This window comes from Macrobrachium rosenbergii, chromosome 16 (genome assembly GCF_040412425.1).
Source record: "Macrobrachium rosenbergii isolate ZJJX-2024 chromosome 16, ASM4041242v1, whole genome shotgun sequence".
NCBI lineage: Eukaryota > Metazoa > Arthropoda > Malacostraca > Decapoda > Palaemonidae > Macrobrachium > Macrobrachium rosenbergii.
Genome location: NC_089756.1, coordinates 44,915,229 through 44,936,874, shown reverse-complemented (window position 1 = coordinate 44,936,874; position 21,646 = coordinate 44,915,229). Strand labels below are relative to the sequence as shown.

At 36.3% G+C, this 21,646-nt stretch overlaps 1 protein-coding gene across 8 annotated transcripts in view; it reads left to right on the top strand.

Moving 5' to 3' along the window:
- The window catches only part of LOC136847388 (nonsense-mediated mRNA decay factor SMG7-like), a 61,385-nt gene extending 40,117 nt beyond the window's left edge, over positions 1 to 21,268 (top strand). For 4 of the 8 annotated variants that reach the window (XM_067119030.1, XM_067119031.1, XM_067119029.1 and 1 more), the window contains exons 11-18: positions 3,161 to 3,236; positions 3,602 to 3,722; positions 5,306 to 5,428; positions 5,861 to 6,014; positions 7,119 to 7,294; positions 13,225 to 14,490; positions 16,398 to 16,541; positions 20,259 to 21,268. In XM_067119030.1, coding sequence (XP_066975131.1) covers positions 3,161 to 3,236; positions 3,602 to 3,722; positions 5,306 to 5,428; positions 5,861 to 6,014; positions 7,119 to 7,294; positions 13,225 to 14,490; positions 16,398 to 16,541; positions 20,259 to 20,336 — 2,138 coding nt within the window. In that variant the 3' untranslated portion in view covers positions 20,337 to 21,268. Of the gene's footprint in view, positions 1 to 3,160; positions 3,237 to 3,601; positions 3,723 to 5,305; positions 5,429 to 5,860; positions 6,015 to 7,118; positions 7,295 to 13,224; positions 14,491 to 16,397; positions 16,542 to 20,237 lie in introns of all 8 variants that reach the window. The other 4 variants (XM_067119025.1, XM_067119028.1, XM_067119024.1 and 1 more) reach the window with 1 other exon arrangement.
- The last annotated feature ends 378 nt before the right edge of the window (positions 21,269 to 21,646 follow it).

The window sequence follows — 21,646 nt, the reverse complement described above, 5'->3', positions numbered from 1 at the left end:
CCTAAGAGATGTTATGCAAAAAGGTTTTGGTATATATTGTTGAGATGTTTAGTTGTGGCAAGACATAGTTTACTTCCTGTGGAAGAAGTAGTATTTTTTTCTTCCTCTTCATTCATCAGTCATCCATCTTACAGATGTGGAGTTCTCACTTCAGTTGCTAGTTCCTATTTTTGCATATTGGTTCTTGTCATTTTCTGCTATCAAATGATTCTAGACCCATTGGAATCAAGCTACAGTTGAGGATCATTTGCTTTCATCCTCCCACCGTGATAGTGATCCTGGCTAATAAAAAAATTTTTCGTGAAAACCCATCAATCATAGTGAACTGCCCTTCCCCCAGTTCCCTTGTTTTTGCTGCTTTACAAGTTTAACGTTAGAGGGAAGCTGGCTCTATCTGCCAGTGGGTGAAAAGTGCATGTATTGTCATTCAGTGGTTGATTTTCTTGGTATTCTTCCATTGTCAAGACTTTAGAAACTATGTCTGGGGGAATTCAACATGACAAATTAAGGCTAGTTATAATTGAGCATTTGCATGATTATTTTTTTTATAAGTAGCAGTTTTTTTATAGCTGACTTTCTACCTACTTCTGTTTGAACACTAGCCATAATAAGCTTTTATTATAGAACTTGCTCACCAATACTTCAAAAATGTAAAACTTGAGGAGTTTGGTTTAAAATTGTAATTGGAATCGTGTTGGTTATTATTTTTGCCTCAATCCCAGTTTTGTCTGTCAGTTTCAGTCAGCTCTTGTCCTATGGGGTATTTTCCAAGAGTCAGCCCCAGCCCAACTGCTGTTTAGCTTTGCACATCAGATGCATCTGTCTTCATAGAGTGGATTTTCATGCTTGTCTCTCTGGGTCTATGGGTTATATTAATACAGAAATTCAAGGTTCAAGTATTTTCAGAGAAAATATGAATTAAATATTTAACTAAATACTTTTTTGTAAACTAATATATCTTATTATGCATGTCTGGAAATTGCAAGGGTACAATACAGTTCTTAAGATGTGCATGATATTGATTTAGGTTGGCACAAATTAGTTTATCACTATTGATGATTTATAAAAGTAGATGACCTTTTCGGTTCCTTGGTCAGGTCTTAGTAATCAAAAGCAGGGTTCAGTTCCTAGTTATAAGATAACACTGTTGGCAAGGAACTTAAACTCATGTGGGTCTAAGGTCTTTGTAGCACTCAAGGTTAAATTAAATTAAATTAAAGAAAGTGATTTCAGGCATGTCAGAATTCCAGGCTGGACATCTGCCTAGTGGTAGATTGTTTGAAACTGTTCAGTACTAGGTATTTAAAGGTATTTAAAGATGATGTGGCCTTAGTAGGTATTTTTTTTACAACCAAGATTTTTTTTACTGTAAAATACATGAGATACTTCAGGCAATTAGTTTAACCCATATTAACAAAAGGTCAATATATTTAATACACTTTTACACAGTAGAAATTGGCATTTACACTTACAGTAATTATACAGTGGTATAATTTTTTGATTAATGAGAAGTATTCTGAGAGTTGTCTTTTTATGTTAGGGAAAGATAATCACTCATTGTGATTAAAGTGGTTTTTATTAAACTTCATTCACTGAAGTTTCTTTAAAATATACAGTATTGAAATTAAAATATTTGACAATATCATAAATCACTAGAGTAAGATTAGAGTAAAGCCCCGTACACACTATGCATCATGTATCAGCCATGTGATGCAGTAGTGGTGTTGAATAAAATTACTAGCGGCCAAACTGGACTGCAACACTGCTCACTTGTTCTTGTGTGATAGATGTGGTGAAAATAAATGCCTGTAAATGGCAGATGAGGTTCTCCACAAGAGGCAAATAGCGTCAGATTCTCAGTTCTCTTAAATGGCTAGAAAATAATAACATTCCCACTACTCTGCACAGTGTGAGTCATAAAACAGCCAGGGTATAGGGTTTGTACCCACATTGTGTATTTCTATGCATCTTCCTGGTTTAAATGTATATTAATGTGGTGCAGAAGATAAGGAATGTATGATAGCGGTTGGGTTTAAGAAGGGAAGCTGCCTGGTTTGGCACTGAGTGAGATAGAGGTGAAAAAAAGGCATTTTGTGCAGAAGTGGTAAGAATAAAGTGTCAGTGTGTTGAGGTAGCTGAAAGTGTACAGCTTGGGAAGTTGTATTGATTGTGGAATCAGTGAAACTCTGGGCAGGGATTAAGAGTACATGTATGTTAGTATGAAGATTGTATGGGGTAAGATTGAGCGTAGCAAAAGGGAAAGTTCTGATAGAGAATGTGTGTGGGCCAGGATTGAAAGAGAATTAGAGTACAAGAGTTTCTTGAAGAGTTTGAATCTGTGCATTGCAGGTTTTTAGAGCATGCCAGTGTACAAATAGGTAAATGAGAAAGAGATGGCATATTGGGAAGGCAGAGCTCTTGGGGTACGTGAGATAAGAGCCTGTAGAAATATGTTCAGAAGGGAATTCGTTAGAAAACGATTTTCAAGGAAAAATATTTACAAAATATACTAGCTTCTTACTACCTTTTTTTTTTTTTTTTTTTTTTTTTTTTTTTCAAGATAAAGTCAGTTGGCAGTGAGTGACTTTAGGTTTAGGAAGAGGGAATAAGAGTGGTGAAGAGAGGAAATGAGAAACTTAGTGGAAAAAGAAATTGCAAGACAGATTGGAAGACTGTGCAGGCATACAGGAGGATAGATCAGGTCCTCAGGAGGAAGGTGAGAAAGAAAGTGAAGTCTTGTAAGGAAAATTAGAAGAAAGGGAGTAAGGACTTCAGCAGGAAAAATAACTTCCAAAAGGAATTAAATGCAGATAAAGTTAACAAGCAAATGGGTCTCAGAATAAAAATGCAATTCAATAAAATGTAGATTGTTGGTCCTTGTCCATTCAAGGGGTTTGGCGGGTGGTGGTGATTGAGCCATCGGCACTGGAGCTGAGCGGACGTCCTACCACTATGACTGTTGATGCATCACTGAGCAGACTTTTGAAATTGCTCTGGTGATGCGGCTTCGTGTTGAAAAAGTGGTTTTTCAACACATCCGTTCAACACTGCGTGCATCATGATGCATAGTGTGTACAGGGCTTAAGGGTATGAGATGCTAGAATTGATAAGCTGTCATAGCTCTGATAGTATTGCTAATAATATAAAATTGTTTCAACAGACACTGATGTACCCTTAACTGAGGATTGGGACCTACAAGGATTTGAACCTTTGCAGAAAATGCTTAGTAAATACAAGTAAGTTATTGATGCATGTTGAAATGCCTGTTATTTAAATTTTATTTTGTTACCTAGCTATATGATTTGTTGTATTTTGTATTATATATTACTTATATTTCAATTCATGTTGTGAACCCCTTTCTGTTGTGTGACTTTCTTATTGTGAATGTGGCACTGCATGTTTATGTTCATAGTTTATTGCCTATTTCTTTAAAAGTATTTGTTGTCATTGTTAGATTAAACTGGCCTTATGTCATCATGGGCTCTTTTTCTTCTGAGCAACCTTTCCAGTTGTACTGATTAATATAGAACATGAATTAACGAAGTATGGTAAAAAGATAGGTTGTAACCTGCATTTTATCAGGTGTTGTTCTCCTTTTTAGATACCGAGAAGGGCTTTCAAAACCAAGTCCAGAGGAATACAATCTTATCAGAGCTTCCAGACTTACTGACATAGCCAAATGGTTTGCAGAGCAAAGTATAGATGGAAATTGTGTTATTAAAGTAAGTACCCTACTCTCCAGTAGCTCGTAAATGTGTAGCTGTATATTTACTGTACTTATTTGTTAGTAAGTCTTGTTTTTGGATAAACTATAAACTCGAAAGTAAAAAAGTAAGTTGAAGTGGATATTCAGTTTATACAGAAAAAATCTCTGCCTCAGGGCACTACTAGAGTGCAGAAGATATAACACTTTTCCCCTGACCTAAGCATGCCTCAGTTTTTGTTACTGTTACTATATATGTGTTTGAAAATTACAAATTAAACATTAGCATCTTTGAAATAGCTGATTTTACAAGATTATAAAATTCTGATGGTAGGTTATCTGCTATATAATAGTTCCATCTTAGGATTTGGCTTCTTTGTTTTTGTTACTGTCGCAGCCTGCCTAAGTGAACTGGAGTTATAAAATGGCTGCCAGTAAAATAAAACACATTAATGAACATAAAGGAATGAAATAGCAAACATCAAATACTAAGTTAAATTACTACTTCAAGGCTTATTACACTAAGTGAACACTTAACAATTGAATAACAGATAATAATAAATGAAAGGTCACAAAATAGTTTACACACAACCCCAGTACATAAGCATTCAATAATTATAAGAATAAATCTTCGGCAGTGTCGTAGTGAAGGAAAATCTTCTCTTTCTGGTTCCCCACGTGGGAGGAGATTGGGTAACAATTTGTGAGCTGAGTTCCTGAGTCACACACGATAAAGCATCCCTCTGAAAGAGAGAGATGTTGACTTAAATATAGAACTGGCATGAAATAAAGCTCTAACATTGTGCAACTGATCTGTTGAGGTTCCACTAACTAACTGTGTGCCCACAAATATCACAGCCAGTAAAGACTCACTTTAATCACACTTTTCTTAAATTGGAATTAAACTATACATGCTAAACAGTGGATGGCTTTGGCGTAGAGGAGTTTTTATGGGGGCCAGGGTGGGACTATGGATGTTGTAGGAGAGAGAGTACACGTGAATATCACACTATGATTGGGAGGAGGTTTCTGGATAAAAGGAAGGAATTAGGAAGAAGGAAGTAGGTCGCTGTTAGCCCGTTGCACCATTTAGGCTTACCTTGAGATGTCTTTGAGACATTCAACACTTAGTGACTGGCCCACTGGAGTGGCTACGGGTTGCGTCCCCTCATTCCGTTGGGTGTGGCCAGAAACAGGTCCACTCGCCTTGAGATCTGCGCAGGAATAGACCGCAAGCATTGCCGTCAGGACAGCGTCTCACAGTATGGTGAATGCTGCAGGTTACGTGACGCTCCGTCGATAGACGTAAAAAGTACTAGAGAACTTCATGGCAGAAATAGATAAGATGGGGAGTGGTTAGTGGAGAAATAGACTGCTGATTTGGGCGACATCTTGGGTCTCTATGTGTAGGCCATCTTAAAGGGTGGCATGTGGAACAAGGGTAAGCCTTCGTCCCGTAAGAGTTTCAAGAGTACTTTAGTAAGAGGTGAAAATTATGTTCAAGTTCTGGTAGTTAAATACAAATGTCTTATTGTTTTTGTAAAGGCTTTCTGTAAAGAAATTCTGTAATTTTTAGGCATATAAAACTGCTTACTCTTACAGATTCGTGAAGGTAGTGATAACTCATCATCTGGTGGTATAAGGTTTGAACCTATGCAGCACACTAGTCCTCCAGTGGATGAAGTTCGAGCTTTAGAGCAACTGTCCTTACAGCCCAAACCTCAGGTGAGATTTATGCTGTAAATTGTGTAGGATTTTGTAATATATGTATACCATAGTGTGTTTCAACATGTTTCTTTTTTTGACTATGTATTCTTGCTTATTGAGAATTATAATTTATTAGTCACTTGAGTTTTTTTTGTGTTCCATTCTCTATGGATATACTTATTGTAATGTTATAATAGTTTTAAGTGAAAAGTTTTGAGAAGAAATAAACTGTTTGGAGAGAAGAAAACTCAGAGAAATATTCGTAAACTAACATAAGAAACTAAGAGAATTTTGTAGAAGGTCTGACTAGTAAGGAAAGAAATTACGCTTGATATTGTTCTAATAGCCATTGTTGGTCAGTTATGTGAAATAAAATGACAAGATACGAGAACTCTAGATTGAAATATTGATAAGGAGACATTCAAGGTAATCCCAGTTACCATACCTTAGGAAAAACAGTCTGGAAAAAAAGGAAAAATGGGGATCTTGAAGCCTCAGGGGTCTCTGGAACGTGCCAGAGAAACACGAGATCAGCAACAAGATCAAGGAGAGCAAGCTGACAAATCACCATTGACACCTGAAGCCAAGGACTCAAGAGAGCAAGGTATGCATTTACATTTTATGCATGATTCGAAAAGTTGTAATTAATAGCAGTCTTCAGTGATCATTTACACTCATCTTTCTTTGTTTTTATGAATGATCCTGTGGATGGGGACTTGAAAAATATAATGTAGAGTAGTACATTAGGCAAGTGGACAGTTGTCATTTACATGTTTTATCAAATCGTTCTAAGCAGTCAGCTAAGAACGTGATTTTTAAAAGTATTCTTTGTACTATGTGTGTGTGCACATGTGCAATTGCGAGCTTGATATAGTTGTAAATGTAGTCAATTTTTCATAATTATTACATAAAATGAATCTTAACAATGAACACCCCTACAAAATCATTTAGAGGTTTGAAAAATAGATTGTGTAAGGCAAGGCACAAAGGTGTGAGAATAATTGGTTTGCTTTACTGCCAGGCTGTATTATTGTTTATGATTTTTACAGAATAATTTAACCACACTACTTGGATAAATTTGTAGACTACTACTAATTGGATAAAAACATTGGGAGTAGGAAAGTTAGATAAGAAGAACAGACAGGCTGAGGCCAGATGATTATGGATGAAACTTGTATGGGAAGTAATGTAGCTGAGGACTGAAGGGTTGCTGTTACAAGCTGAAATACGGTTCACGGATAAGTTTTTTTAAATCCTTGAAAATGGGACATAATAGTGTTGATTTCATTTGTAACTGGAGAGAGGAGTAATTTGGTTTTCTTTTCCATTTTGCTAGTGATAGCTGTAGAAGGCATTAAGTTATTGTTAAGACTGACGTCTGTGTTATCCTTTGGCATATGACAGTTGTTACTCATTAATTATTTGCTTTCGTGAAATAATTATAGATGGTATTAATCAGATGTTTGTTATTGAAAAACTTTTGCCGAGGTTTCCTTGAAATATTTCTTGGCAAAAGGCAGAAACCAGTGCAGCTGGGGCCAACGGGACCCTTCAAATATTTTCTGCAGTGCATCATGGAGGGCACTTTGCATGTGGTACCACCCTACAGGTGGTAGTTTATTTTGTCGTGAGCGATTACAGTAGTTATTTGACATTCTGTAATTTCCAATAAGGATTTTAATCAGATCAACATTGATATATTTTTCAGGAAGTGGCATGATAATCAAAGTAGTAGGGCCTGTCAACCAATTACAAAATCCTGCCACAGTTCAGTCACAACCATCAATGGGACCTGGTCCTAATCAATCCCGTCCTCGAACCCGCACCAATGTTGCTCTTCAAGCTATCATGAAGAGGAACTCAGCTATGCAGGAAGCTAAGCAGGTATGGATTACAGTTTGAATGTTGTTCATGATGTTTACATTATAGTTTTACCTTGGTATATCATATGTACAGTCAGCTTCACGAGAGTTGAGACGAATTACCACCGATGGAGAAATATGGTAACACTCTGAAGTAGTAGCAGTTCTAGGATATGCAGTTTATGAATCCTTGCGCTTAGACGTTTTGTAAGGAAGGCACTGATTGGTAAGCTCTTCTCTGATTTCTACATATAGTTATAGCATATTAGTTTCACTGATTTTATGAGATATAGCTACCAAAATACGTAATTAACATGATTACTGAACATATTTTCTCATTCTGCATGTAAAATGAAAAATCACAGCTCAGTGAATAACATCCTGAAATTCATTGTAATGAATTTGTAAAGTAATGGTGTATGTGTGTGTGAAGGGATACAAGTTCTCTCATTTCGCTCGTTATAGCATATTCTAAACGTAAAATCGATAGGATTTTGACTGCCATTCCCGTTCTTATGGTGAAATCGGCTGGGCGTGTGCGAGTTGGATAGACCGTCTTTGCGAAGGGTTTGTCTGCTATCATGGTGAGGTTATTAGAGGTTGTTATCTAGAAACATAACCGTAATAAGCCAAACTCTAGCATATCTGATAATAATGATAATAGTACTACTACTACTACTACTACTACTACTACTACTACTACTACTACTACTACTACTAGACTTCAAATTGTCATCGGGCAGCATTTCACCAGAGAATACAATTTGTTGTTTGTTACAAATAAAAAAAATGAAAAAATATTTTTGAATGAATGCCTAGGAAAAATCATATCAACCGAAATACTAAAAGGTGATATTTCAAAATATGATGAGTAAGATATTCGAGTGTATGATTATAACCAATGGTAACTGTGTCTGTGATGTTTGTTTGTTCCTTTCTAGGTGAGGGGGTATTGTTTAAGTAGGGAATTAAGGAGCGGTCTTGTTACTGGGTGTTATGATGTTCAGGTTATTAAGGTGTCTTGTGATAATGTTATATTCAGATAAGTTTTTTATGTTACTTAGATAACAAATAACTTATCGATGAATTACATGACTTCAGATTAGGTAGTTCAATCTCATAGGGAGTGAACTTGCTTTATAATGGAGATGAGCTGGTAATCACGGGTCAAAGCTGAGCCATTTGAATCTAGATCACGGAATGGAAAGACGCAATGAAAACATCGCTTTGCGGGGGATGATCGTTGGAATGAGCGAAAGTGGTGTGTCCCCGACAGAAATTGCAGCAGAGGTTGCACTTTCCTAATATTTCCAGATGTTAGCATTATCCTCAGCATAAATCAGACATTTCCATATCTAACATTATGAAATCCTAATGCACAGTAATCACACGACAGCTATTAAAAAAAAAGGGGGGGCCTTAAAAAGAGGAAGTTAGGAATTAGTAAGGGATCTTGGTAAAGATCTTGTAATCCAAAATACAACATATTGTAGAATGCAAGTTGTAAGCATGTGAAAACGATGTAATATATCAAAATGTTTATCACCAATAAAAGACAAGAAAAAAAGAGGGTGCATGAATAAAGGTAACAACCTCATGTGAGAGAACATAACTGTCCCTTCAAGTCTTGATTAAAGAAATAAGATCTAGCACGATTGGAAAGATATAATTTTATTATCACATCACTTTCTTCTATAAAGAAATACATTTTACTTTTTACATCAGATCTCTACAACCATAATGAAAGAACGTGATAGTTTACAAAGCAATGGTGAGATAGGCGATTCTACCCTACATTCTTCCCTAAACGGACACATTTACCATGCTTTATAATTATGCACTCGAATATTTCGTGCTCTATAATCTAAAATAGTTATGATTAGCAGTAACGATTCACCACAAAATAAGTTGTTAGAAACAAATCAATTTCTCTTGGTAAGCAAAAGCGTTTAATAATCGTTGGGGTCCGTTAGTGGATGATAATCCTCATATTATTAGTATTTTAATGGTAGATCAACTATACTCGGGGTGGTGTTATTAGTTACGATTTCTATATAACAGATCCTCATCCTGTGACTGCCTGTACTGAAAATGCAATGAAAACCTTATCATGGAATAGTGTGCACTAACCGTTTGCAAAGGCCAAGCCCACTTGCAAAAGCATAGTTGACTGGGTCATAAGGATGTGAATGGCAGTCAAAATCCTAATTCATACGTTTAGAATATGCTATAACGAGTGAAATGAGAACTTTTATCCCTTCACACACACACACACACACACACACACACACCATTACTTTACAAATTCATTACAACGAATTCAGGATGTTATTCACCGAGCTGTGATTTTTCATTTTACAGAGAATATGTTCAGTAATTATGTTAATTACGTAATTTGGTAGCTATATCTCATAAAATCAGCGAAACTAATATGCTATATCTATATGTAGAAATCAGAGAAGAGTTTACCAACCAGCACCTTTCTTACAAAACGTCTATGCGCAAGGATTCATATACTGCATATCCAGGAACGCCACTACTTCAGGGAGTTACCATATTTCTCCACTGGTGGTAATTCGTCTCAACTCCCGTGAAGCTGACTATACAAATGGTGAACGTGTAGTTTTTGTTGGGCATTGAAGATTGGTAATATCAATGTTAGCCATTTAAGGTTTGATTCTCAACTTCAATTCAAGTTAATTTCTCTTTTCCTCTTCCTAGTAGTGGTTTTAATGACTGGAGATGGTGTACAGAAATCAAAAGATATGTAAGGCTTCAGTAAATTTAAATAATTGATAAACCTAAAAAATCTGCCAAAAAATAAATGTTTACTGAAACAGATTGACACAAGCTGTTTCAAAGGAAAGGCAAAATATCAGACTAACTCCTTGACTCACAGGCAAAGTTTTCACATGAATGGCTTACTTCTTACTTGCTTTTTATTTTGATTCATTTGATGAGAACTGAAAACATTTAATCAGAAGAAATAGACTACTGTACAGTGAATGGAAGATTTTTGCAGAAAATTGACAGTGTTCTTGCTTGCTTATTGTTTTATCATCACAGTTTATATTAAATTCCTTGGCTGCCTTTCTGTGTCTGCGTGTCTATGTGTGTGTCCTTCCCCTCCCCCTCGCAAATCAATCAGAAAAACAGACATTTCCTGGAGAAATCCAGAATCTGTATTCAGATTCATTCCGCCCAGAAATCCAGTGGACATTTCTCCAGGAATGCTTCAGGAGCTGTGAAGGCAACTTCAAAGGATCCTGGAGTAGTGAAGACGTCTTATAAATATAACTTGCTTGACCTTTAGAATTTATGAAGTGTTTAATTAACCTCATGTGGTAAATATGAACCACCTGCATTATGAGGATCACAATAAATACTACTACCCATGATATACTTATAACTTCAATATTAATTACATCAGAACTTTAACAAGAAACTAGCAAATGTGAGCGATAGCGATTGTCTGCTAGTTACAGTTTATTATTTTTTGTTATTGATTTTAAATTTCTTATAGTGTATGATGTCATGTTCTATTACATATATAACAAGCTCATATTAACTATCACTTTGATTAGCATGTGAATCATAGCCCAGTATATTTATTTGTTTTTTTGTGTTGGTAATGAAGTCTGTTTATTCATTGTTAATTTTTCATGATTGTAGTATATTTATTGTTTTGTCATATGTTGACCATCTTCAATTTCAGTGTATGGTATATTATTCCCTAAGTAGTAATTCATGTTAACAGTAAAATTTTTTTTAATTCAGTAGTATCACTTTCATAAGTGTATGAATCAGGGCCCAATGTTGGTATTATTGCATTAGTAATAAAATGAATATTTCTTCCATGTTTATTGTTCATTACAGTAAATTTTTTTTCTCTTTTGTTATAACTCTTCGGTACTTAATGTTGTTTTATTGACAAACTTTGATGATGTACCAAGTGTAGCTTAATGTTCTGATGCATAATACAGCCTAGCGTATCTTTGGACGACTTAGTAAATCAGGACTCAAACGTTAAACAAATTAAATGATGAACAGAATTTTTTGGGAAAAAAGGAGTCAAATATTACACAGAATTGAATATTACATGTATATATAGTATTTTAAGATGGGAAAGTACCAAGTAATGCCGAATCAACTCTCGGTTGGTCTTTTAAGTCTAGACCTAAGAAGTCTCCTTCACCCTCCCCCTCCTATGCCAACTCCATCTGCCATGTGTGATTGTATTCACTAGTATTTTTGGAGAGTACCAATATTTATTATTGATAAAAATGCATTGTATATTTATGTTTATGCTAACATAAGATTTGTTTTATTAGATCAATAAGACATAGTGTTAAATATCACTGGAAAAAGCTGAAGGACCAGGATAAGTTGTCTTGTAGTGTCGGTAAATTTACCCGTTGTCAGAAAGCTGTTAATTATATTCCAATGACATACAATACTGTTCTGTATTTGATTAACAAATTTTTTACTTTGTAAGTATTATTGGGCCTATACATATACTGTACTATGTATAAGCATTGTGGTTTTATAGTTTTGAAAAAATGGACGACCAAAGGGAATTTAATATGATAAAAAGTAAGTAAGAAACACACACACCCCAGTGAAAGTTTCAGACATCTTCATTGAATTACAGATATAGTTTTTAACACAGTATACAGTTATATTTTACCAACAGGCAAAGAATACAGTACATATTTACCAACTTAAAGAGTTTTTTATGTAGATATTAAAAGATGTGCATCAAAAAACTGATTGGTGCCCCATAAGTTTGGAAGATAAAATTGTTGGGTCAATTAATGAGCGTTGATTGTCTTTTAAATACATGTACAATACCATTTAAGGGTTTCTGAAGGTTTTTTGACTACCAAATTTTCGGTGTATGAAAGAAGCTCAGGAATGTAATCCTTGTGTGTGTAGGATTCATTGTATGGGATTTTGTTTTAGGTTGTAAAGCCCCTTAGGGCAGATACCATTTTATATAAACTACTTACCAAGTAATTACATAGGTATTAGTTTCTGTTAGCTATGTAATTACTTGGTAAGTATATATAAAACTTTATTTTATTATAAGAATGTCATTTTTGTGTCATGTGGTACACTAGATATGGCAAAAGGTTTGTGCAACATTCCTTTGACTGCAAACCATCCAAGTTCTTTAACTAACCAGCTCCAGTTTTACATCATATTTGAAGTAGATCCTTTGTGTGAGCCTCATGAAAATCTTGACTGACTAGGTGAAGCACAATCGAATGACATTATTTTGAATGGTTTATACTTACCTTGTGTTCTGTTTACTTGCTCTGCTGGTTATAGCTAGTATCATTCTTTATTTCATCATTCATCAGTCTGTACTTTGTGATCAAATAGTCCAGCAGAACAGGGTGCAGTGTTAAGGTTCTTCCCTCCTGTATGTGCTTTTGCCATTTTTAGGTTTAACATTTGTGCTTGTTTTTCAATATGAAGAAAATGAAGAACAATGTCACTGTAGTATTTTACACTGGAGTGCATGCTTTTCAACACTATGGATTTACTCAACATTGCATGTTACAACTGTGGTAGGATGGTAAAGGTTTATTCCTTGCAAAGGGTACCTTTGAGAGGTGTAGCCAGCCATCCAAGGTAGCACAGTCAATTGATATTGTGTGAAACCAGCCTCTTTCGCAACTAACTTCAATAAGAGGCACTTGTAAAACAATTTTTGTTTGATTAAAAAATAGTATTATATACCTTATATATCTTGAATTAGAGCATTGTCTACATGGGATTTATTAAAATTACAGTGTGTGATTTTAATACCTTTTCTCATGATTTCTACTCCTAAAAATCTTGACTCAATTTCCAGTGACACAAAATCTTTATTTCAGCAATTATGGTGTTAATCTTTGATTAAGCTTACAACTCAGATTAAGCTTACAACTCTTTTCTAAATTTCAGGTCACCTTCAAGACCCCCTCTCCAGCTATTTCTCCAAATCCATCTGAGGCCTCAAGTGACAGTCACAGAAGCCAGCTTTCAACACCACCTCTTCATCCGCCATCTTTACAGCGGGATCCAATGTCAAGTTCTCCTATGCCACATCACCTTAGTCAAATGTTTCCAATCACTCCCAGTCAGGATCAGGTCTCCCCTTATCCTCGACAGAACCAAGGGGATGAAGGACATTTCAATACACAGCAATACAAAACACAACCTCCTCCACCTCCATGGAATTTAGGGACTGGTCTGGCAGGAAACATACCCTCACAGCATGGTATGGGTATGCCTCAGCACCAGGCAAATCCAAATATATCATCTGGGCCTACATTTAATATGCAAAGAAATGGTATGGGTCAGTCTCCTCAAGATGTTTCAAGGCAGCTTCAGTCTACAACAGTCAATCAGAGTGATAGACTGACTGGTGGTGTTTTTAACAGACCACCCTTAGAGGGCTTCCATCAACGAAGTGGACCTCTTCCAATGAGACCTGGAACTGACTTGAGCAATAGAATAAGAGAACCTGCTCCTAGAATGTTAGAAATGATGGGGATGACACGGGCACCACCATCATTTGGACCAGTAGAAGGCTTGGCAAATCCGAATAGAATGCGGCCTCCCCCGGGCACAGAAGGTCAAGGATTTGATTCATCACAGCATATGAATCAGGGATCTTACAGACTGCAGCAAGAAGCTGATTCAAATACTTCCCAAAATAAGATGGGTCAGGCAACTCATCCACTTTTATCACCTGGGGCAATGAACAGCCATGTATTTGGTATGGAAAACAGGCAGAATTTGAATACATCTGGTCCCAGAGTGACAAGCCCCAGAAATGTCTTTGAAGGAGAAGTTGGTCCACCAAGAGGTCCTGGCATGTCACCTGCAGTGAACATGGGATGGGCTCCAAATCAGGAAGGGAAGTCATATCACATGACTCATCCTCCGCCCACCCTTGCCAATCTTCTTCAACAACACGCACCTGTTGACATGAGGCTCAACATGTCAGTGGATCCAGCAACAGATGTCCTCAAATCCACTCTTGCAAGGCTTCCAAGTGGAGCACCTATGCACAATCCTCCCCCATTAAATCCTCGCAGTGCTTCTGGGGTTGGTCCACATCCTGCTCTTCACTTGGGGATGCTCTCCAGACCTTCCTCGCAACCTCCGCCATCAATCCCGCTCAATCAGCCTCCTAGAGGGCAACCCCCTCCATTCTTGCCAGAGGTTAGTATTTACGTTTTTAATATTTAAGGATTTTGGGCCAAATTAAAACCTAAGATGATGCAGATATGATTATGTAGAGAATGATTCAATGTTGGCAGGAAAAATTTTGTGGAGGATCATAAAAGTAATTATTGGAATGTATACAGGTACTGTTGAAAGAAAATTTTAAATGTCAAGTGAAAATATATGACATACCTCTTCATTTCAACTTTTGAGTTACACTGAACTTGAACTACTGGTCTACATTTTTCAAGTGTATGGCAACACTTGAAAACTTTTTAAATAATATATATATTAACTATATTTAATTGTGCAACCTTTAAAAAGCTAAAGTTGGCTATGCAAAAGATATTAAATTATTGTATAAAGGTACTAGGGCCTGGGTATAGACTGTTTAGAAGCAAATATTGAAAATTATTGAAAAAACTATAATAATGGACAAGAAAAAAAAGCTCCCATTATGATATGGAATGCATTATACTGTACATATTAAAGTTTGGTTTATATGTCTTTGAATTAATTCCTATATTTTTGCTTAAATGTATGAACTATTATGCAATTATTTTTTAAACTAATAGTCCTGGCTATTGTTATAATATCCAAAAGGAAGATATAGACAGTGAAGCAGTTAATGTATGAGCAATGGTTGGGTGATCCCTTAGAGCCCCATGCTTAAAAAAAAAATTAAGCATAGTCGTAATTTTAGATTAACGCAACAGAACCTCACGGTTGCATTTCCATTAAAAAATTATATAAAAAAAACAGCATCAGGAAACCTGCTCATCTTTGGATGGGAATAGACAGAACACCTTTTGGGGGCCAAGGACTTTAGAAAGATGACAGTGTTTTAGTTGCACGTCCAATTGACAAATATGTTACCAAGAGTAATAGCATAGATATTTGCAAATGTATCACATCAGTAATTACCAACACAGAATCACTGCAGACTTGAAAAGCAGTTGTTAGTGAGAGCCTATATGTAAGCACGGGGTAAGCAAACGGTAAGCAGAGGTGCTATTAGGAGGTTGAAATCATCTTGAGGATGGTCTGTGTAGTAATTCATTTCTTTATTACATAGTAATGAGCTTCCTGTGGAATAAAATATTTCAGTCATATGGAAAAAACTGATAAGGTTCTTAATTTTGAAACAACAAATACATCGAATGTAAAATATTCTACTCATATGGGTAAAGATGGTTGACAAGAGCAAATTTTACTATGAAAAAGTCCCTCTTTTGATACTCCACCATCTTTCTAAATTTCATGTTGAACTTTTATTCCCTATCATGACCTCATATCAAAATAAATTGGTTTTGTCAGTGTGGAGCTTAAACTTTTCATGATTCACTTTCATGAATTAAATGTGTAAAAGATAAAACAATACAGGAATGTGTATGGTTTTAAAAAATAATCGTTGCTTTCCCTGTTCATAAAATATTCTTTTACCTGCAGTTGCTGATAAAGATCAACGAATTTGAAAATAACCAGTAGAAAAAAATTTAGTTGAACATAAGGGTGAAACACAACACACATTTGATGAACAATTAATGAAATTGAACTTTTGGCTTCATCCAACATGGATATAATGGTTCAACCTTCATTCACTCCAGTACTTGCAGTCCTTTTTAAAAGCCTAAATGGTCGTCTAAAGGCCCAAATACTGCAGTTTTATTAAAGTTATTCTTAAACAGTTTAGCAAAATGTTAGGGAAACTTCACTGGTAAGTGCTGCTTTTGTCGGTCATGATGCTTACCACAGAATGCCTTAATTCACTGGTAAGTGCTGCTTTTGTTGGTCATGATGCTTACCACAGAATGCCTTTTCTAAGTGACAGAAAAGTTTAAGAACCCGAACATCCCATTACCATAAGCGACTATATTTAGCATAATTTAAATACTTTTTTCTAGGGAAGTGAGAGTGATGGTCCAGCAAGCAACACATACTCTCTTTTTAGTCCCATGAGTGGAAGCAACATGGGGTTGGGGGCAGGCCCAAGCCATACCGTCCCACATCCACTGTATCCAAGTAACTCACAGCCAAGTGGACAGCAGGTAAAGTAAATCTGAAAACTTAGCTCTTTCCTTTGAGCTCACCTTATTGCAATACTACAGAATTTATATATCAGCAAATTTTATATTCCACTTAACTTGACATAAAGAAAATATATTAGCAAAGCTAATAATCTATTGAAGATCATGTTGTATTAAACTGGCATCAGATTCAGGAGAGAAGATCATGTAGTAAACTAGCATCGTATCCAGGAGAGCCATCTATTCTTTTTGTAACTTTCAGTAGAGGCCATTTTGTGCTTGTTCACCCCTGAATGTTTGGAGGATGTTGACAGGCTTGGAAATTTACAGTACTTGTATAATTAGGAAGTCAGTCATAGAAAGGAACTTCATGACTTAATACACAGATTTCAATCTGCCTTCTAGGATATACCAGAGATTTGTGTTTTAAGTTCAGGCATTTGGTGTTCGGCATCTATTTATCCAGTTTCCCAAGTAACCTTAATGGTGATGGCTTACTTACTAGCAGATGGTCATTCCCATTTTGTTAGATGTTACCAGGAGAGTTTGCCTAAGGTTTGGGTCTTTTGTGAAGGAACTTAATGAGATGTATTGCTACAGTGCCCATCTTTTTAGTCACCTAAACCTTAAGGATCATTGTGACCTAGTCCTGTCTTCAACCCTCCCAAATGATTTTATACCTGCTGTGCTGGTAGACAGGTAGACATGGTACAAGTGATAGTATGGCCAGTATAAACTCAAGAGAAGAGAAGTTTCTGCATTTTCTAATTGACTGTCACAGATGAATTTTTCCCCAGGATAGTTTTATAGATCCTTGTAATTTATGGGTGGCAGGTGTTAAATGAAATCTCTCGAGTTACTGTGGTCTTGGCTTTACTTCACAGAACTTTTGACAGTTCATTTTCATCAACTCACTTTCAACAGAGATGCTTAATGTTGGAGATAATAATGTAGTATATTGCTTAGTGCTTCTCCTTGCTTTTCTCTTCATTGAAGTATACCTGAAAGATGAGCGCTTTTGTAAATTTCAAAACACCATGTTAAGAAAGTGCCACACTTACCAGAAACTACAATATGTTAGCAATTGAGAACTCTTGGAAGTCAAGAGGGGTCTCCAGAACTTCGAGAATGTCTTGGTGGATGTTCATATTAGAAATCTGATGGTGGAAGCAAAAGATTGGAGTTTCAGTGTTATATATTCATTGGGCAGAGATTTGCGGTGGGACAAAGGGATGCAGTGGCCCATTTCTTTATCGTGTGTAGACTGGTGGCTGTCAAAATGGTCTGTGCATCTGAGGTGAGCAATTCAGTAATTTTATATTATAGGTAATATTTAGACAACGGTGGAACATCATATTGTCTTTTCTCACAACTTCAAATGTAGAAAATGGATGTCTTTGTTCTCACAACTTCAAACGTAGAAAATGGATGTCTTTGTGCACAGTTGTGACAATCTGTGGTTTTATACCTGGATCTTTACTGGCAGAAGAAGGTAGCTTGGTGCAGGAAAATGCTCCTTTATGTTTTATTTCAGTTATCAGATTATTTGTGTTCCTTGGGAGAATCAGACTGCTAGTATCAGTTTTAAATGGTACACTGATCGCAGAGAACAGTGATCTGATATATGTTAAAAGTGAGGTTCTTGCCTTCAGATAGACCACAGAAGTGGGAATTGATGGTGGTGTCAAGAAGCTGTACGAGGGAATTGTATGACACCCTTTGAATGATGTTGCCTTATTCTCTTGACTACTGCTTGATCCATTGGCCTTGAAGACCGAAGCCTTTCTGCAATTACAGAGCAACTTTGATATCCATACTTTCCCACACTTTGGCCCACTGAAGTGGATCAAGAAGCTCTAGTCACTGTCATTCTGATAGTGGTCTAATTTATTTTCCCCAGGCAGTCTGAAAATGGTCCATATATGTCTAACTAGACTTCACTTCATGGAGCATAACAGGCAGTTGGCAAAGCATTGACAATGGCATGTTCTAAAAGGAAGAAAACCATGTAGGAGGGTAATGCTGTCAGTGTACTGCGGTTCCAGCTTCTTTCCTTCAGTCCTGTTCAACCTCTAAATATTACCTCTTAGTGCAACAGTGGGTTTTCTCCCATTTTCACCAGTAGATTCTTGTACCTCGTCTCCTTTAGTTTTTGGAACTGTCTTGCTGTCCTATCACTCCAACTCCCTCTTTCATTGTCTTAAGCACTGAATGGCCAAAAGAGCCTCAGTGCTTGGCTTGACAGCCTAAATTTCATCAAAAAGTAAACCTACGGAAGAAAGGTACAGTACTTCACTACTTACACTTCTCACAATAAGTAGTGAAGTCAGCTCTCTTCCATTATTGTCCTTAAATTATCTCCTGAACCTTGGTGTTTCTGTCACAACTTAGAGAAGTTCCATAATGTTGGACACTTATATAAAAGGTTTTGTAATTAAGGTCGTTCTGTTAGAATAGCCCCAACTGAAACCAGACATCAGTGAGATCTTTCTTTTTCTAACGTTAATAACAGGCACAGCTTAGAAATGTATGTCACAGTCACCTTTGCTGTCTTGTTTATGTATGCTTTACATGGATTCATTATGGACACAGTACCATTTAATCTTTAGGTTATATCTAAGGAGACTGGTACAGTGATGCCGTGAATGGTTGTTTTTCCTTATGATATAAAATCATAAGACCAAGATAATTGAGTTAAGAGCACTTTTTAGCTTAGCTGTCTTGCATTACAAAATTCACTGTCTGCAACCAGGAATCAGCAGATTTGATCAGTCTTCCAATCTTTCACTTCTTGAAAGGATACTCTTGTCTTCTATTATTTCTTGTATTGTTTTCCATTTCATATGGGCAGTCCACAGTCACAATGATAGGTGACTAGTAATTAAGACGGTTTTTTTTTTGTTAATATTTATTGTTTCCTTAACTAACCAGCTGAAAAAAACTTACTGCAATTGCCAGCATATGGGGCATCATGGAAAAAATCTCCATACACAAAGGACGCAGTGAACCAAAAATACCAGGGAACCACTGAACTAGCTTGTCGTCACAAAAGGCTTGCAGGGACTGAGCTTGACTTTAACAGCCTTGACCATCTTTGCATTTTGGTATACAGACTTCAGTATTTTACTATCATACAGCATGTTTTGGCCAGATTACATTAGCCATCCTCTATTTAAGGAATTGCTAGCCCAAATCCTGACAGGTCAGTTCTCTAGCTCTGTGAGCAATTTTGCTGTTTTTATGCAGTAACACTATACTTATGAGCCTCTTAAGAGTAATTACTGGACATCAGAGTTAAGTAATGAGTAAACATGCCATAGGTGACCTGATAACACCTTAGTTGTACCTGCCTTATATACTGTACATAGTTTCGTTGCAGCCAATTTATAGCTTTAGGTTCCCAGATAACACTGGTGATATACATTCTCCCAATTTATGTCTTTTGGTTCCCAGATAATACTGGTGATATACATTCTCTCCCTGAAGATGTTAAAAACAAATTAAAATATGCCTTTGTATGTGAGACATCATATCTTCACGAGAAAGTTTAGACCATTTTTAGATTTTATTCCATCAAACCATTAATTTTGTTTTTGATTTTAGTTCGGAACTGTTTTATACAAGTATGATTTTATAAAGTATGACATATTAGTAATTTATTTATATCATTTACTTAACATATAAATAATTTTTATCACACCTGGCCTTTATTTTTAGGCTGTATCTTTTCTTTTTCAGTCGTTGTGGTCAGGCCCTGGTCCTTCTCCATTAGAACGTCTCTTAGAACAGAAGAAATACAGCAGTGTTCCGAAGTGAGGGAAGATAACAAAAGGAAAACTGGATTGGATTCATGTTTTGAAAAAAACACAAGACATCAGTCACCATGTAGCCCACCATGTGTCTCATAGCACAGTTGAGGCACCGTCCTTGTGACTTGGGTTGGGAAGAATGGCACAATACAGTGCTCCCCAATAGAGCTTCCAGTGAGTGTGTGTGAAGTCTATTTGACATCCATGTATCAACCGCTGCTGGGCAGGGCATCAAGGGGGATGATTAGTGCCAGCTGTCGTAGAGCAGATGTCGTCGTGTCTTGGTGGTTGGGGCGCACATATCTGTAGAGCTCTGTTTATGTTATGTGATGAGAATTGGTTCTACATCAATCTCGACCTGGCAGTTAATTTGTGTCGACCCCCAATGCTGTCGACAAGAGAAGAAAAATGGTAAAATAATTTAATCAATTGAAGTGCCATGCAAGAATTCTTTGTACTGCAGGATAACCTCACATGTTCAGTGCATGAAAAATTGTAGCTGTCGTTTTGCTTGAGATATTTCCTCCCAAAACTCCTGTGGCTAAAGTAACTGTACCAGTGTGTGATATGTAAGGGGTAGTAAATCCGGTTACTTTTCAAGGAGTATCAGAATGAGCCAGTCTTACATAGGATATGTATCAGTCGAGTCTTAGCCACAGATTGTAGGTCTTTGTTCTTGGACTTTTTGTCATATTATAGTCTATAATAATTATGTGATATGTTAAACATGAAAAATAGATTGGATCTTATGTGATCTGTTTTGACAGCACGAAATAACAGTATCGTGTATTAGTTTACAGAAACGCAAAAGTACTTAACCATGTAATTAATGGTTTTTGTTCAATACTAGTTAATTATGTAAAGACATAATACATTATATTTTGTTTTGTATTGTACATTCTAACTTGAGTGAAAATAAACCTTCCACAAAGATGGTAACATTTGGCTTTATGCTTTCAACCATGAATAATTAGCTCTAAAGACAACGATGCATTCACTGCATGGAGAACAAACATAAACAAGGATGCTTGTGTGGTTATTGGAAATTTGGAAATTCAAATTATGAAGGATTACTAAAGGTTTGCAGACAGTTAACCCATTTTTGCTAGTAAAGGGATAGGCTTTCAAGAATCAATTATCAATTTACAGTGAAACTGTGACATACGAGCAAGGTGGTGAGAATTTCACACTTTGCTTTATAATGCTGAATAGAGGGGGAGAGGGTAGCATATTGAATATCTGCTGGTCCAATCGCTGAAACCTGGTATAGGTATTTAACTACAGGAAGATGACACTAGGTAAGCAGTGCCACTTTCC